The following is an 18,143-nucleotide window of genomic DNA, read 5'->3' on the forward strand; positions in this document are numbered from 1 at the left end:
TTCATAATCTCAAGGCGCAGTCAGGGGGAAGAGAGTGTCTGGTTTGGGGATGTCAGGATTGCTTTTCTGCTTTTTGCAGATGATGTGGTTCTGTTGGCTTCAACACAATGTGACCTCCAAGAAGGCACTGGGATGGTTCGCAGCCAAATGTGTACAGGTCGTGAAAGTCTGAATCATAGGCTATCAATTATCATCTTTTGGGAAATACACATATTTGTTTTGTGTGTGTGTGTTATTGTTGTTTTTTCTTTTGCAGACATTTGTGTGTTGAGAATGGAGTTGGAGCCAGGAAGCAATTAGCCCAGCTTAGCATAAAGACTGGAAGCCAGGGGAAATAGCTAGCCTGGCTGTGTCCAAAGATAAAAAAATCTACCTACCAAGACCTTTAAAGATCAGTAATTCACATGACGTATCTTGTTTATTTCATCTGTACAGAAACAGAAGTGTTAAAAATAAAAGACAATGTGCGGTTTACACTCTGGAATTGTTCTTGTTGAATAACAGCCAAGAGCAGTGACTTCTCAGCCTCTTGTCACTGTGAGGTTGCCAGGCAACCAACAGGAGGAAAACTATAAATTAAAGCCACTTACTTGTACAATTAAAACATTTCCAATATTGGCACCTTCCATTGGCAGTTTGAAAAAAGACATAGTGGCAGAAACCAGTGCATGCCTCAAGGAATAGCACTTGGCCGTGAGGTGATTTTGGTGAAGTGGCCACATTCAGTATTGCAGAATCACGTGAAGATCACTAGTTGGAAAAAAAACAACTTTAACCCCTGTCATTCCAAAATAAACTTCTGTAAAATCAGTTTGAACATCACAAACACTCGGAAATTACTCTTTGTATGATCAGAATTTTAGGCATCATGTCCAATAACAATGAGTCTTCTGTAGTTAGTCAGCCCGCTCAATGGCCATGCTGTATGGGCCCAAACAGTTTATTAGATACACCAAGCTGAAACTCAAATACAGTCAATACAACTGTCCTGAAATCACCATACTGTTATATACTGTAAGGTGTCATGTTCAGCTCATGTCATGTTCTAGAAATTGTTTTCTAAAGTTGTTCATTCAACTTTATAGTCATTTTGGAGGCTGTTGTTTGTGTTACTGTTGAATTGTATGATGTTATACAAACAGATGTTTCTAATTTTTCATCCACGCCATTTACATCACTGAGTGTAAAAATACCCCTCAGAATATAAGCAAATGCAATTCAACAGCATCACAAACTGCAGCCTCTGAATAAAGCATTAAGTTTAAAACCATTTCAACAAAAACTAAACATTAGAACCTTGATGAAGGGGAGATTTATTGCAGGACTGTTGTATTATAGACTTTATTTTTATGTGGGTGCACCTAACAAACTGGCAACTGGGTGTGTTATACACATTCATAGTGCCATTCTAACTTTGGAAGCAAGAAAAACAGCACATTTAAAGTGTAATGGTTTATTGGTGATTTTTGTTTCTATTGTGAAATACATCAAATAATGCAGACTCACACAGCTTAATGTTGACTCAAGTTGTTTTCTTTTTTGTGTATTTCAGCTACACTATCCATCTTAACAGATATCGGAAGGTCTTATAAGGTCTTTAGTTTGACAAACCTTGTATACATTCTGTATGTCTCTATCCTCACCTCCCTTGACACACTCTTAAAGTCATCCATCCCGCCTCTCCTCCATCACCTTCACCTGTCCAAACCAGACATCAAAGACCGACAGTCTGGCTCTCTTGCCTCGTCTTACCTCAGTCTCAATCATCCATTCATCATTCCTTCCATCCCCCCACTCCTGCGGGCTGAGGCTACCCTCAGAGAGCATGCTCAACATCTGTCGCTAAGCTGTTGTCGAGGTGTACAGTCTCTGCGGTTGCCTGCGTGGGCCTCATTATACTGTGTCCTGTATAAACAGGCAGCTGCTGCCGTCCCACCTGGCCATCTCCACTCTGTTGCTATTACAGAGACTGTTAGGCCATTAAAGATTAGTGGAGCACACCAGAGTTCACTCACTAAATAAGAGAGTGGCAGAGACATGCAAATATGAAGTTGGAGTCCTGCCATTAATTTAAAGAACACCTGCCTGCCTGTCTAGCTAGAATATATACACTAATTTTAGTACATGCATGCATTTAGACAATACTCCCAGACATTTCTCTGTACTTTATGCTGTGTCCACTCAAAAGGCCTCAGCTCTAACAGTGGAAGCTTTCCTCAGGGGCTTGGCAAGCTTGGTGAAACCATTCTCACTCTCATTTGGGATTAGGTTATTTCACATGGCAGGCATTTGACTGTGGATAATTAAAATGTTTCTAAGGAGACATCTATCAAATTGGTTGTATGTTCTGTGTAAAAAATTAACAAAATCTTAACATATGTGTTACATGTCTGTAAACTGCCTATTACTGCCGATAAGGGCGTCAGATGAGCAAACGCTTTCAAGTATCATTCTGAAGTGAATGGACCAACAACCTATTTTGTTGTTTAATCTGGATGACTTGTTGTAACTGCCAGTTTGGCTTTGAATTCAGTGGACTAACACCATGAGTGAATGGTTTAACATTTGACAGTAGGAGTCTAAAAATACTCACAAAGAAGAAAATAATAAATAAAGTCTTGATCAAGATAAATGTGTGGAGCATCATTATATAATATGTTGAACATGACATGCAAACTGTAAGTAACTGGTTGTTTCCAGGAGAACTCAAAGGCATCATTGAAAAGAACACAATGAACTTTGGAATGTTTTTCTATAAACAAGGTTGGAGCCAAATTATATTTTTCAAAATTGTCTCAAGTGAAAAGAAAGCAACGCAGAGGTGAGAATATTTTCTAATCATTTAAGGACAAAAGTGATGTGTTGTGTCAATGTCTAAAAGGTGATGCTTTCTTTTTTTTTTTCACTAATCACGATTCACAGTAGTGTCAGTTTACTCAGAATGAATGGGGTAGTACTGTAGTTTACCGTTTCAGGGGATGAACTGCAGTTAAACTGACGGAGGTTATAGGAATGCTTTGCTGTTAAAAGCATTTCAGACGTAGCTAGCTGATGAATGACGAAAGTTCACTACAGAATCAAGAACAACTTTGACTGTGCTTTACTGTATTTAACTTCAATATCTGTTTATCCAGTTAGCTATAAAACACATCTAGCCATCTGAATCATCCCACTTTGGGCCTTGTAGTAATTGATAGAAAACTCATCTTATGATTATTTCATGAGTTGTCCAAATGTAACAAAATGTTCTTTTTTTAACTGTGCAGAAATTGTAATGATTTCGTATTAAGTTATTTCATAATTATCAAGACTTATCAAAATATAACGTGTTACAATGCCTTGGCCATATTTTTGTATTGACAATGGATCAAATGACTATGTGTATTGTGAAAGTGGTCGCTTGTTGTGATTAATCCCAAGAGGATTATGACCAACTCTGTAGAAACCTTCAGCTCTAAGGAGGTTTTTAGCCTCTTTTAGCAAGTTTTTGGTTTTATGGCTCCAAACTATCTTCCACCTTGTTTTACGCAGCAGTAAACTCTGAAAAGGCTCTGATAAACCCACTGTACACTAGCTGCCCAGCACCAATGCAACAGACAGACAAAGTGAGTGATTAGCTGGTGAACATAGTGGAGCATTTAGCAGCTGAAGAGACAGACAATTTTGTCAGGAGTTAGTGAAGATCAAAACGGAGCTAAAAGAAGAGAGAATATTAGACTTACATTCCCCAGATGGTCATGAACACACTTAATTAATGCTAATGTTGCTCTAAGTGTGTTTATAGGTACTTACAAAGCCTAATTTAAAAAATAAATATAAAAGTTTGGCATGCATTTCAGGGCCCTTGAAACTCCTCTTGGTTATTCAGTGATTCATGATGTTGTCAATTCATTTCATCTGACTTCATGATATGGCTTCCACCCCCTTAGTTCCATAAAGGATAGAAGCACTGAAAATACCAACCTAGAAGTTGACCAAAAAATGAGACGCCACAAGAGGACAGCAGATCCAGAGACAGATCAAAGGGCCAAGTTCTGCCCAGCATCACCCACCACTTCTGTTGAGACTGACAGCACAGAACAAGAGGTTAAAAGGTTGAAGAAGCGGACCAACGTCATCCAAGAAAGAAAGGATGTAAAGAAAGAGCCTATAGACGATGACAAAGGAGGGAAGCAAAATAAGCGCACTCCCGGCAGGAGTAAACTCACCTCCCCTCCTCGCCAGTGGATCTCCGTGAAGAGACTCCTGAATGTGGAAAACAGTTTGGCCTTTGGGATGGAGATGCTACCTGCCTTCAGCAAGTCCTTGTACCCCTCCAACTCTCTCCCAGCCTCTCTTCCCTCCCACACTGCTTCTTCTTCTTTTTCTTCCTCCCTGTCAGTGAGTCAGGTCCATAAATCAAGGGATCAAAGGCATGGACCTAATCTGAGCTTTCTGCCTCCAATTGACCGAGGGCTGTTTGCATTGTTGCGAGACGCCGACTTCTACTGCAGCACAAAGACATACACATTGTCTGTTGGCTCCCTCAATACTGCCCTGCAGGTACGGCTACATCCATACACACTCCCCAAAACCTCTGTAAAACTGCTATTATTGTTGATTTATTGTTATTTTTGTTGAGTTTTTATTCATGCACCTCTAGCCAGGGGAAAGAAAAGCAACATCACAATTTACTGGTTGCTGCTCTCTGCTCATTGCTCCCCTTCCCCCTTTAACCCGCTGCTGAGAACTGTTGTGCCTTATCTGCTGTTTTATGCCCCATACTGAAACAGACGAGAACATATGGCTGCAAAATATGACTGCACCCAAGAGGATGTGGCTTATGGCCCAAACTTGAGCAGGCGTAATGAGCCAGGGGCAGTGGTGGAAAGTAACTAAGTACATTTACTCAAATACTGTGCTTCAGTACAATTTTGAGGTATTTGTACTTTACATGAGTATTTCCATGTGATACTACTTTATACTTCCACTCCACTACATTCAGAGGGAAATATTGTACTTTCTACTCCACTACATTTATTTGACAGCTTTAGTTACTTTTCAGATGAAGATTTGACACAATGGATAATATAACAAGCTTTTAAAATACAACACATTGTTAAAGATGAAACCAGTGGTTTCCAACCTTTTTGGCTTTTGACGTCTTATAAAAAACAGTGTGTAGTCGGGGTCACATTTCACATGTCTATGAGTTGTTAACAGCTCCACCAAATAGTGATTTTTCCCTCTAAACTTCTCACATGCTTTCATTTCAATAAATGTTCAAATGATCCAATATTTCAACAAAAATCAAAGATTAGAGAAAAAGTCAAAAAACTGAAAACAGATTTGTGTGTCGGAACTTTGTTTTTTCTTCTTTCCTCTCCCATTAATCATCTCACCACCCCTCAGATTTATCTGCTGACCCTTTGGAGGGGCCCGACCCCTAGGTTGGGAACCACTGGACTAAACTAGCTAACTGTATATAAAGTAGTGTAAACTAGCTCCACCTCCAGCAGCTACAACAGTAACATGCTGCTCTAACACTGATGTTTCACTATTAATAATCTAATGATGTCATATATAATAATATATCAGTCAGAGGGACCAAACCACAACACACTTTTACTGCAATACTTTAACTACATCAAGCTCATAATACTTAAGTACTTTTACTCAAGTCATATTTTTCATGCAGGACTTTTACTTGTAATGGATTATTTTTACATTGCTGTATAAGTACTTTTACTTCAGTAAATGATCTGAATACTTCTTTCACCACTGGCTAAGAGTGGCCGGACACATTCCATATACTGTATATAGCCTACATCTGCAAGTAAGCAAAAAAGTTTTAGTATAGCACCTTTCACAGAGCAAAGTCACAAAGAGTAAAGAAAGAAAACAAACAATCAAGTCTAAGCAACAGGAAAACATTAAAAACACACAAAATTACAAACACTAGACGGCACAAGGCGAGACAAAGGCCAGTTTGAATAAATGAGTCTTCAGCTGCGTATGTCTGCTTATGGATTGTATGTCTATAGGAAGAGCATTCCACAGTGTCAGAACCACAACTTCAAAGGCACAATCACCTTTTGTTTTCAGTCAAGCATGAGGGACAACTAGTAAGCCCTGGTCTGAATACTTAAGTGACCTACTGGTAATATAAGGATGGAACATGTACACAGGTGCCTGACCATGCAGGACTCTATATGTGAAAACAAGACAACATTTCTAAGATTAGATTGGACTGCTGAACAAAGGGACCCAATACATTGAGCAACTATCTGAAGCAATGATAAGGACCTCAGTCTTATCTGCGTTTAATTGTTGAAGTTGTTAGCCATCCAGTCTTTTATGGCAGTCAGACAATTGTCAGTACAAATCTTTTTGCCTTGCAAACAGGCTGGCAGGAATTGAAGTGATGTGTATGTGTGGTGTCCAATTGGATCAGTCTGTGAAGCCATTTTCAGTAGCTTGTCCCCAGCATTAAAGGTGCTTTCACACAGCGAGCTGTTGCCATCGTGATCGCAGCCGCCTGCACACTACACCACAGGCTGCTGCGATCCACCTCTGATAGTCCACCAGTAAAATCAGCTCTTGTATTGTTTCTCAAATGCGATTCCCTCACAGTGGTTTCTGTGGTTGCTGTCATCACACAGTGAGTTGTGGTCGCAAGTTGAAAAAGTTAAACCATCATGAATTTCGATGCCTGACCTCAGTGGCTCGGCTGCCGTCGTCTTTACATTGTCTGAAAACACACACACACGTTCGGGTTGAACTCCTTATAGTTGTGGGTTTGGCTGTCATCCATCTTCGCTGCTGGTTGATGCCAAATGTAAGCTGAGGCACTTACTACAAATTCACACAACTCGGCTCCCAAAGCATCCCTGATATAATGAGAGGAGCAAGAGCACTTCAGACTGTTCCTGGCAAAATGTGGTCTTTGAATCAGGACGGTCCTTTGGCCGTGATTAACACCGCAAGACTACAAGTACAGCCAAGAATGTATATTGAGAAAGTACCATTACTGTGTAATCACCTCTTGTGGCCACTGTTCAGTTACAATACACAGTCTCACTTTAAAACGCAGTGTGAGGCAAATCTTTCATACGGAAACATTTACTCCTGTGTCTTTAAATTCACCATATGCTGACATCAGTCAGACATTCTGATGGCCACGCTCCATTAAGGCTTCAAAAGACAAGACAAAGCCACCACCGATGATAGCAGCAGCCCTTATTTAGATGGCTTAAAGTGAATGCTGTATTAAGCAGTTATAATGCTGCTTATCTTGTTAAAACCCAGACTTTTGTTCTCATTCTGCACCGTCACTCACTGTTTAAACTCAGCCATTGTTTCTGCTTCATTAATAGGCTGAAGGAAAGTATGTTGAGTCCAACTGATCATTCGACCTGATGCCATTTCTGTAATCTCTCTTTCTTAAATATTTGGTATGCTTTATATGTCTGAAAGTATACCACTACTGCTAAAACATATTTAACACCAAACTTTTCCTCCCATTATTACTATATTAGAGTTCTTGTGAGTTCTTCTTTGCACTCTTCCTCGCTCTAGCTCATCTCTAAAGGCCATGTGTTGAACGACATGCAGTGCGCAGACCCTGAGGACATCGACCTTGTGATCAGCTACATCCAGGCGAGGCTGGTGGTCTGCTACCTGAGGATGAAGAAGCCCCAGCTGGCCCTCGAACACGCGCACAGGTCAGAAGCCTCAACGTACCCCTGAACACACACACACACACACACACACACACACACATAAATACAGCTTAACTTGTCAAAGACATCTGGCTGACTGTAACTCTCTTTGAAAAAGAGAAAACGGGTCCCCAGTAGTTACACTGATTGTCACACATATTCTCCCTGTGTTGCTCAAGAGAATGAAAATCTAGATGGTAATTTGTCTTATTAATCCTCCCAAACAAATACATTCAACTATTATAATCCAATTTTGTTTTTGTTTTATTCGTTTTGTTTTGCTCTTGCCATCAATTCACAACAAGTGCACTGGTTATGTCTTTGCCTCTGTTTGTTTGTCTGTGTTGATTCTTCCATTAACTTAACTGAATTGTTATTAGACAAAATGTAGGACATTTATTATTATTATTATTATTTATAGAAATTTCATTTATTGTCCTAAGGGGTGCTACAGCAAGAGGAAAATAACAAAATAACAAGAATTAGAGATTACAGCCACAGCCCCATGAGGAGATAATTCTCATTACACACTGGAAAACAAAACTGTTGGATGAATGAAAAATGAAGAGGCAGCAGATTACCTTTGCTTAAATCCTGAACAACAGTTGGGCAAAAAAAATGGAAAAGTTTGGTCTGAGCATGATGCCAGAAGAAAAGCCATGCTGTTTCCCAAACTGCAGCAGCTAGACTTACTTCATATAATGTGAGATGGATGGTAGTAATGTGAAAGATTCCCCTGGTTATGGAGTTCACACCATCAGACAATACAAGGTTGCAAATAGGACAATAATTGTAGTTTACACACTGAATGCAGCGATTGAGAGATTGCAGAGAGATTGAGATTTTTTTTCCCCACTTACAGCAGCTATGTGCACTATTTTTCAAGCCATTTGAGATAATAGAATACCTCAAAATCTATACATCGTTTAGGAAAAACATGATAGTTGCTCAGAAAAAAAACATCCTCTAGAGCCTACATCCTATTTTGTATCTAATTCTTCTCCAACTGTCTTCATCATTCTGAAACCATAACTCATTTCCACTCCTGCCACCTAAAAAGAGGCAAACAATGGTCTGATACTATTTTTAAGTTTGTTAAGTATTTTAAGTTACAGCATTACTTATCTTGAAACCTATTTTTGTTATACTATGCTGGAGTAGAGTTCAGAGAATGAATGTTTGGCTGGACCAGCCACAGACCAGGCCTATAACCCCGTTTGCCGTTTGAGTAATTGAGTGCCTCAGTGAGTGATGAAGTTACACCATTGGTCGGCCAACTGGAGTGAGTTGGAGTTTCCTCATTAGCTGTTGCTCTTTCAAAATGAATTATCGCGAGATGATGGAAGCAGAGGACAGCAGTGCAACACAGAGTGATTGTGTTTCCTGCTCCTAGCTCTGACGCTCTCAGCTCTGGTGTTAAATACAGTGAAGTTGGCTAAACTCCCGTTTAAACAGACGCGTACCAACATCTCTACTGTCTTCTCCTCTACCATCCAATGTGATCGACTGTCCAGCTGACAGCGCTGTCAGCAGCCGGCAGTGCGTTTGGATTTTTTATAACTGAACTAATACCAGGACACAAGCTTTTTATTCCTTTTGATGTTTTCACATCACAAACAATGAATAACAGCATTAAAACACGAGTCTTGCAGGTAAAACATGCAACTCATGTAGCTGTTATATCAGTTTAGTGTTGGACGGCTGCTCTGAGGCCGCTTGATTTAACTGTAACTGGGCGGTGATGTGCCTCCTGAATTTACACCCACAATTCTGTCAAAACTTTCATATTCAATTTCAAACGCAGCCTCCATGATCATCGACTGAGAAGGAGGCAGGAAAAAGGCGCATAGAGGTTTGAGGGAGAGCGCACAGTTAAAACACCACAAATAAAACACTCAATGTAGAGTAAAAAACGAGACACATCCACAGATAGAAACAGATGAAAGAGCAGGGGGAGTTAGAATAATTAATACTAAAATTAAAATAAATTCTCTTTCGAATCAAATATCCCAAGATATGACTGGAAAATAATGTTCTTGCAACTGCATTTATAACCTTTTTTTTACTCAATCATAGCTTAACCATGTCATGTGATGCTACTTCAGTACACTTTACCAGCAAATATTACTGGGACCACTACAGAAAATTGCAGATGAACACGTCCAGGGACTCACATTATTGACACTACTGACTATCCCTGTAACAAACTGGCCACAGTTTCACACATTGACCATACACGGTCCAGCCATATACTTGGTTTTACGTGGTCTTGTTAGCTTACAAATCTGCTACATTTGAATCCATGCCATGATAATCTGGACTGCTCTAATTGCAAATCAACGATCCCCAACAATGCCAAGTAAATGTGGTCTTCAATATTCTGAATGGAATATTAGGCCAACAGAAGAACATTTACTGTAATTATATTAGATTTCCTTGGGGAATAGCACAGTAGGATAAACAGCATGGGCATATATTATTATTTGATCGACTCCTGGTCACTTTGTTCTCTTTCTCTCCTCCATTCTTTTTAACTTCTGTGTAACAACCCAAAGTTTCAAGTTTCTTTAAACTTCATCTGTTGAACTTTTTTTCCTTATATTTTATGCACATAACTATTTTGATTCAGTATTGGTATCTGACCACTGGCAAAAATCAGGTGACCTACATGCAGTACTGTGTCGACACTGATGGAGGACTGAAGTTGCTGCTGCTGCACTGCTGATGATCTGCTTTTACTATGCTGCCCATGTAGACACAGTGTACTCCTGATCTACTATGAATCCTCCGTTCAGTCAGTCAATAGCCAAACTTCTTGCAGATTGGATATACAGTGGATTTGTCCCTGCATGCATGTTGATAATCAGACTGAATGGCCATTTCGTTTCACTTCATGCATTTTGCCTGATATTGTGTACATTATCTTATTTTTGTGGATGTTTTGTTTGATCCTAACCAATCAGGAGTGTGTAATGTTACACATTATTTTTGGTCTACCCAGAAGTTGCAGTAGCTTCTGCTAATGAGCAGTTAACTTAGAGTTTTTCACATTGATCACAGAAATATGCCACTTTAAGAGTTGTTATTTCTGTAACAACCTGTACAGTTGTGTATGAACCTGTTATAAGAACTGTCATTTGAATGAAAGTTAAGCCAAACAAGTTTTCTTGCTAATGGGTTTGCTTCCGCGTTGTGTGGCCCATCGCACTTCAACATTAGTGTTACAAATATAAAACAATAATTGGACCATGTTTGATGTTTCCTTTCAGTAGGTGTCTTTTATGTATATGAAGAAAATACATTTCAGGCCTCAGGGGATTCTTTTGGAGTTGCCAGAAGGATGAATTTTCAGCAAGACTGAGTGGTGATGTAGTATCTAGCTCTTTTAATACATTCATGATGTAGTTAGGTCACTAGCTTATTAATCCCTCTTACTAATTCTGATTGGTGGACTGTCTCTCCGAGCGTAAGCAGCCATCAATGAGGACAGTGTCTTTCGGCATCAGTTGCAAGCATGCTAAGGTTAGCATACAGCTGAGGCTAGCAGGCATGTGGTCATTAGTTTTAGAGTCAGCATGAGATGAAGTGTTGGACAAGCAAATAGTTAAAGCTTTACGACTGATTAGACTAAAACTACTAGAAACTAAAACTAGTGATTTACTCTGTTTATAATATTTAGTCAGTGCACTATCTGCTAATATCTATGTAGAAAGTACCCTGTACCAACCAGAATTGGTACAGGGTGAGATGTTGTGTTTAATGCAATACAGTACATAATTTATTGTTAAAAATAGCAAATGAAAAATAGCAGAGAATGACCTGTTTACCTTCTTCCTCCAATCATTAATATTCACATTCACTCAGCTGGCCTGAAGCTAACCAGCAGTTTTCCATCCCTATATTTGAGAAAATGAGAATTCACACACACAGTAAGAGCTGCAGAGTCAAACAGACTAGTTTGGTGTCTCTTGTGATTGGTTCACTTGCTCTACATGAAAGCACATTTGGAAAACTCTCACCTACTTCTCGTCTGCTTGACCCGTGAATCTTTTGCTTGTGATAATCAAAGGCAGATTCCACCTGGGTTTCACTAGGGTTTGACAGAGGAAGATTCAACATATCTACAGAATAGATTTTTTTTGTAGAATAACAACTCGGTGTGCTGCTCACAAGTCACCCTGACACAGAAGATTACCTGTGAAATTCAGCTTGAACTGCATGTGTGAAAGAGGCTAATATAATGGTAGGAACCATGGGATAAAACCACATATACAATAAGACATACTTAACACCTGCCTGCTCCAGCTCCTACACAAATAAAATAAAAATGGAAGTGAGTTTAGTTTGCCACAACTTTAAGCTAGAAGTGCTCACTCTTAAAACAACTAGGCCTTTTTTTAAGTGCCAGTTCGTTGAAATCAATATATTAGCAGCTGAAGACAAATATTCAAACATGGTAGGAAGTCCAAAATACAGATGAAAAAATATGAGAAATAATGGGATGGATTAGGATAATGAATGGGCCAAAAGAAATTACACCCACCTCTCCCACAGGGGAATTGTACAGTAGGGGGAGAGGGGTAGTGACACTAACAACGTTGCACTAACAACAACAGTCACTTCCAGGTAGATAACTGGCAGTTGATTTGAATTGTGGAGATATGTGAAATTGGAAAACTTGTTTATTTCTGTTGTCATTTTCAGCCGTAACTGTAACGTTTGAATATATATAGTTAAACATGGTGGTCCAACCAATCTGATGTTTCTGCTGTGCTTATTTTATGTACTGTGTTGCTTTGATAATGTCCGCAGAAGACTTTTGTGTTGTGTTTCTTTTATGTTTGTGAAATTGGATTGAACTGAACTGGTTTGGGGTTGTGGGGAAAACAAAACAGACTCTTTAGTGAGTGGATTGATCTCTGAGACTGTAGGGCGACTTACACACTCACACACACTGAAAAACCCGAACCCTTCTCCACTCTTTATCATTACCCTGCACCTATGGGGCCAGAACAGTGACAGTTAAATTTGTCATTGAAAACAAAACCTGAACCGAAAAAAGGAAACATTGACATGGGTGTTAATGTTACAACATTCTTCAGCTGCTAAATGCTCCACTATGCTCATCAGTTAGTCTTTTTACCAAACATGCTGTCTGACCTGACCATAAATGTAATGAATGCTACTCTCCACATGCTGTATGTGTTATATCTGTTACAGCACATTCTACACAGGATGTATTTGTAGAAGCTCTGCTGGTTGGATTCCTCTGTTAAAGAACAGACAATAAAGCAGTTTGTCGTGAGATTTACTTCCATCCATTGTCTGGTGAAGCCATCTTTCAAGTGAATTTCAAGTTTTTCTTGATGGATGAGACAACTCTGTGGCTCTGATGCCAACTGGTTGAGTTTGTGTGGGGTTAAGCTCAGAAGCAGCTGCTCCAGATGCTCAACATCACTTCACTCTGCAGAGCTTTGCATGTACGCAACAGGGCTTGGCCATACTTGGCTTACAAGAAAACATAATTGGAATGCTCTGAATTTGAATATTCGGGAACAGCATGAATGATTTTGATATTTGTGCATTGTTTGGGGTATGAATTTTGCATTGGAGTAATGTTTATTACAGTGGTGTTGATGTAAATGATGCAAAACAAAAGTAAAAATCAGAAAACGAGTGGGAAGAAAAAGAGAAACTGTAACACCTGTCTGGCTCAGAAAGAGTAAGTAAGATAAAGAAAATGAGGTCAAAACAATCTAGCAACACATATTAGTATGTGCTGCACTCTTTTGGACTTGCCTTCATACTCAGAAACCTGAAAAAGTCAAAAGTTTGGTACCCAGGTGTACAGAGGCAACACAACACTCAAACTTCCCAGCTCCAATACTGACACTTAAACATTGCTAACTGCAGGCAGGATATTAACTATAGTGAATGTTAGCGAATGCAGACAACATATACTTTGATAGTAACTTTGAACAGACCCAAGTGTGATTATTGTAGTGATGGTATTGATGTTGAGCTGTGAATTCTTCCGCACAACTGAACTAGATTTGTTCCAGGAAATGGAATAAAAACAACATCCAGTTGATCAGCAGACACATCTTTTGACCGTCCTCAAAGTGTCTTTATAGTTTGTCACAGCATACAGTTTAATATAACTCTAGGCTCAAGGCAGCAAAAACAGAGAGATTTGTGCTTAGCTGTGATTGGCGCATTTAATAAAAGAGGCAGACTTTGGAGTCTGTCAGTTGAGTTGAGATGTGGTCACTGTGAAGGCCATAACATATGAATCGGATATGATTCATTTTTATACTCATCAAACCATTCAGTGAGCCCTCACATCCTGCTTTTGTTCTGTTTCTCCATCCATATATTCAGATATTGCCTTAAATTTGTCACCTGTCTGTGTTAGGGGTGTACCTGAATACAAATACGTTATTCGGCAAAGCACAAATAGTGTTTTTTTTTTGTTTGTTTTTTTTACAAATATTTGTTTCATACAAATATTTTAAAAATTATTTGTTTACAGGAAGAAAAAAACACCATGTCAAATACCACCTCCTTTCCACAAAGTTAAGATGTAAAAAATAGGCAATAAATGAAAAGTGCAAAGCAAGAATCACCTTTGAAGTTCTTCCCTACACGTTACATAGTGCGCTGTCTCTGTGTTATGGGTGTATAAATAAATCTGAGGTCGGTCTGTGATGAGGTGATGAGTAAAGTTTTAGCTCAGTAGGCAGCAGAGTCGTCTAGGGGGACCTCGTTCGTAAGGTAGTTTATTCATGAACACTTATTGTAACACTTTAATTTTCTAAAATTAAAAGCGTAACTTTTATTTAAATACAAATAATTTTGCTGCCTCAACAAATACAGATACAAATACAAATACTGGGCCTTTTGCACGTCCCTAGTCTGTGTACAGTTCATAAAAACACGATGTCAGAAAACTGGGATTGAAAAGCGTCATATCTCCTGAACTTAATGGGAACTTTGCAATGAGGAAAATCAATTAGCAACTCTCCATTCCCTGAGTAGCCACTGTTGAAGTGCCTTCAGAAAGGCACTGAACCCAGAGTGCACTAGTGCAGCTCTGTGGTTGTACTGGGCAGCTCCCACTGTGAGCATGAAGCAGGGTCTAACTACAAAAAGACGGTGGAAGTGTCTGTTGTGGCTGGTTAGTTCAGATTGTTTTCTTGACCTTGTCTTGCAGATAGAGCACTCAATTAGCAGCAGCGCACTCATTTCTCTCTATATCCTCAGCTCTCCCTCCTGTTAACTCTTCTTCTTCTGTTCCTGCATCTCTCCCTGCTCTTCATCGACCCTCAATTGACTTCTGCATCCTCATATTCTTCCCTTTTGTTTTTTTTTCTTCTCTCTACCGTCTACTTCTCTATCTTTTCCTCATCTTCATCTGTTATCCTCTCTTCTTTTAGTCTCCTTTCCTCTTCTTCTCTTTTGTGTTGTCCTGCCCTCTTCATCCTCCTTCATCTTCCTCTCCTAACTTTCTCATCCTCCTCATCACTCCCATTCACTCATTTTAACTTCCTGTGGCTCTTGCCTTCTATGTCAGCCTGAAGTAGAGCAAATGATTCAAAGAAATTTAGCCCCTCTCTCTCTCTGAGAGTGCATGCTGGGAGTGAGCGTTTGGAGTGTGTGAGTTTGAGTTTTCTAACTCTTTTTGCTTGTTTTTTTTGTCTTTTTCTCTGTGTTGATGTGTTTATGCTTTATTGTTCTGAATATAAGTGTTTTGATAGAGTAGTTTTGTTGTTTTTTCCAGTGGTAGAGGCCACCGGTGGAGCCACTCATCATGGCTGCAGGTGGTGACTTTGATTTAGACAAACTGACTCACCAGCATGTGATAAAACTTTTGCCGGCGGTCAGCTGTTCAGTGGAGGAGTGTGGTCTAGCAGCGGGTAAAGTTGCGGGATATGGAAGTGTTAAATCTGCCTGAGGGATGAACAGCTCTGTCGTGATCTTTCTTGACAGCATTGAAAAAAATGAATCGAGTGCTTGAAAGAGGAGTTGTGATTCAGGCTACTTTCACTCCTGTATTATCACTAGTTATTCCTGCAAAGAAAATCATTATTTCTAATCTGCCCCCGTTTATAAGAAATTCGATGTTGGAAAAAGTGGCCAGGTACACACAATTGGTGTCCCCCTCCGCTGCAAATCTCCTCTTTTGACACGTCATGTCTCCTAGATGACAGGTTCACATGATTCGGAAAAAAAAAAAATGACAAGGAGCTTAATTTGGCTTTCTGGTTCAAAGTTGAGGACTTTGATTATGTTGTTCATGTCACTTCAGAGACAATGAAGTGTTTCAGGCAACTTTATCCCAAATATGTGTGACATAAGGCTGGGTTCTTAAAACAATAAATGATGCAAGAGATGATGTAAAAAGAGCTTCCCTTTATAGTTTGATTAATGCAAAAAAAGAGGTTCTTTTCTTCAGGAAACCCACAGTATTGCTGATAACTGAACTGAATGGAAGAGGGATGGAGTGGGGAGGTTTTCTTAAGCCATAAGAGCAGTAACAGTGGTGGAGTTTTATTTTCCAGGGATTTTTTTTTACCTGTTTTCCTGTCGGTTGTTGAAAATATGAGCTGAATTTGAAAAAGTAAAAATGGTGTTTGTAAATGTCTATGCTCCAACTGTAGGAACAGAGAGATTATTTTTCTTGGATGTGTTGAACAGTGATATTAATAATGGCAGCAGTGAGGAATATCTGTTTCTAGATGGTGACTTTAACTGTACAGAAATGTTTGTTTTAGACAGAAACCATCAGGAACCACGTGCAGCTTCTAGGAGTTGAGAGTCAGTTGAGACGTATGAGTCGTGTGACATATTTTTATCAGAACAAATGACAGCACACGTAGATTTACAGCAAAGATAATTCTATGTCTGTGGCAAGACTTGATAGGTTTTATTGTTTCAAACAGCAGGTTAATGTACTCAAAGGTTGTTCCATAATTCCAGTTGTTATATTCTCTTGTACAGCGTTCAATTTTTATAAAAAAAATGTGAAATGTAACAGTGCTTACTGGCATTTTAATGTGGCTCTTCTGTCTGATAATGCTTTTACGAATGCTTTTGAATTCTTTTGCAACAAGTACAGAAAAACCAGGTCTGAGTACAGTTCGCTGCAACAACAGACATGGCCAGGTTTATGACAGCTCTGGAGAGAGAAATATTAGAGCTGTACTCCACAGGAAAAAGAGAACATATTAAAGAGGCTGTTGAGTTTTTCTTCTCAAGGTGCTCTGGCCCAATCTCAATTTCAACATGTTTCTAAAGTGGACACTCCTTCTCCCTTCTCCTTCTGTCTGGAACGTAAAAATAGGCAGAAGAGGCTCATGCATTCCCTGCGGTCTGACACTAGGCAGCTGCTGCAGGAGTCTGCTGTGAGATTCGTCAGTGTCGCCTTCTACGAGAAGCTTTTTAAAAGAGAGTTTCAGGAGAAGCCAGAGGTGATGCAGTCTTTTCATGAGGGCCTACCAAAGGTTACTGTGGAGGCCAGTGCAGAACTGCAGTAAGGGGCAGCTGCCTCTGAGCTGCAGGAGGCTGGTTCTCACCCTTCTCCCCAAAAAGGGCGGATTTGCAGGAAATTAAGAACTGGAGGCCAGGGCTCTGCTTTGTACAGACTATAAACCTCTGTCCAAGGTGTTGGCCACTAGACTGAGGAAAGTGATGGAGCAGGTCATTCACTGACCAGACCTACTGTGTACCCAGCAGGCTGATATCTGACAACATTATTCTGATTCAGAACATTTTGGACCTCTCCAGCTCACTGGGCTGTGAGCTAGTCTGATTTCTATAGATCAAGAAAGAGCTTTTGACCGTGGCAAACATTAGAAGCTTTTGGGTTCAACTCTGGTCTCATAGCCAAGATCCAGGTCTTGTAAATTGACATTGAGAGTGTACTAAAGATTAGCAGTATTTGAGTGCTCCTTTTAAAATTGAGAGGGGAATCAGACAGGGCTGCTCCCTGTCTGGCATGTTATACTCTCTGGCTATAGAGCCTCTCCTGCACAGGTTGAGGACAGATCTCTCTGGTATTCATCTCCCTGGTTGTAAAAATGTCTTCAAATTGTCTGCCTATGCTGATGGTGTCATTGTTCTTGTAAATAAGCAGCATAATATTGATGTTTTAGTTAAAAATGTTAATAATTTTGGCTTGATCTCATCTGCAAGAGTTAACTGGGGAAAAAGTGAAGCATTAATGGTTGGCAATGGGTTAAGTAGGAAACTAATTTTACCCGGTGGGCTAGCATGGAATAAAGCAAGGATTAAATATCTTGGTCTGTATCTTGGGAATGAATCTTTAATTTGTAAAAACTGGGAATACATGTTGGAAAAAGTTGAAGGAAGATTAAAAAATGGAGATGGATTTTACCCAAGCTGTATTTTAAAGGTTTTATTTTAATAATAAACAACTTGGTA

General features: G+C 39.6%; 1 protein-coding gene and 1 long non-coding RNA gene across 5 annotated transcripts in view; one reads left to right on the forward strand and one right to left on the reverse strand.

Annotated features, from left to right (window-relative positions):
* LOC122988931 overlaps nt 1–18,143 on the reverse strand; it is a 160,822-nt gene that overhangs the window by 118,102 nt on the left and 24,577 nt on the right. The window lies entirely within an intron of this gene.
* The window catches only part of LOC122988930 (spermatogenesis-associated protein 16-like), a 116,569-nt gene continuing 100,149 nt past the window's right edge, over nt 1,724–18,143 (forward strand). The window contains exons 1-3 of one of the 4 annotated variants that reach the window (XM_044361609.1): nt 1,724–2,821; nt 3,930–4,542; nt 7,558–7,703. In XM_044361609.1, the coding sequence (XP_044217544.1) occupies nt 2,670–2,821; nt 3,930–4,542; nt 7,558–7,703 (911 nt within the window). In that variant the 5' untranslated portion in view covers nt 1,724–2,669. The other 3 variants (XM_044361607.1, XM_044361606.1, XM_044361608.1) reach the window with 3 other exon arrangements.

This window comes from Thunnus albacares, chromosome 9 (assembly GCF_914725855.1).
Source record: "Thunnus albacares chromosome 9, fThuAlb1.1, whole genome shotgun sequence".
Lineage (NCBI taxonomy): Eukaryota > Metazoa > Chordata > Actinopteri > Scombriformes > Scombridae > Thunnus > Thunnus albacares.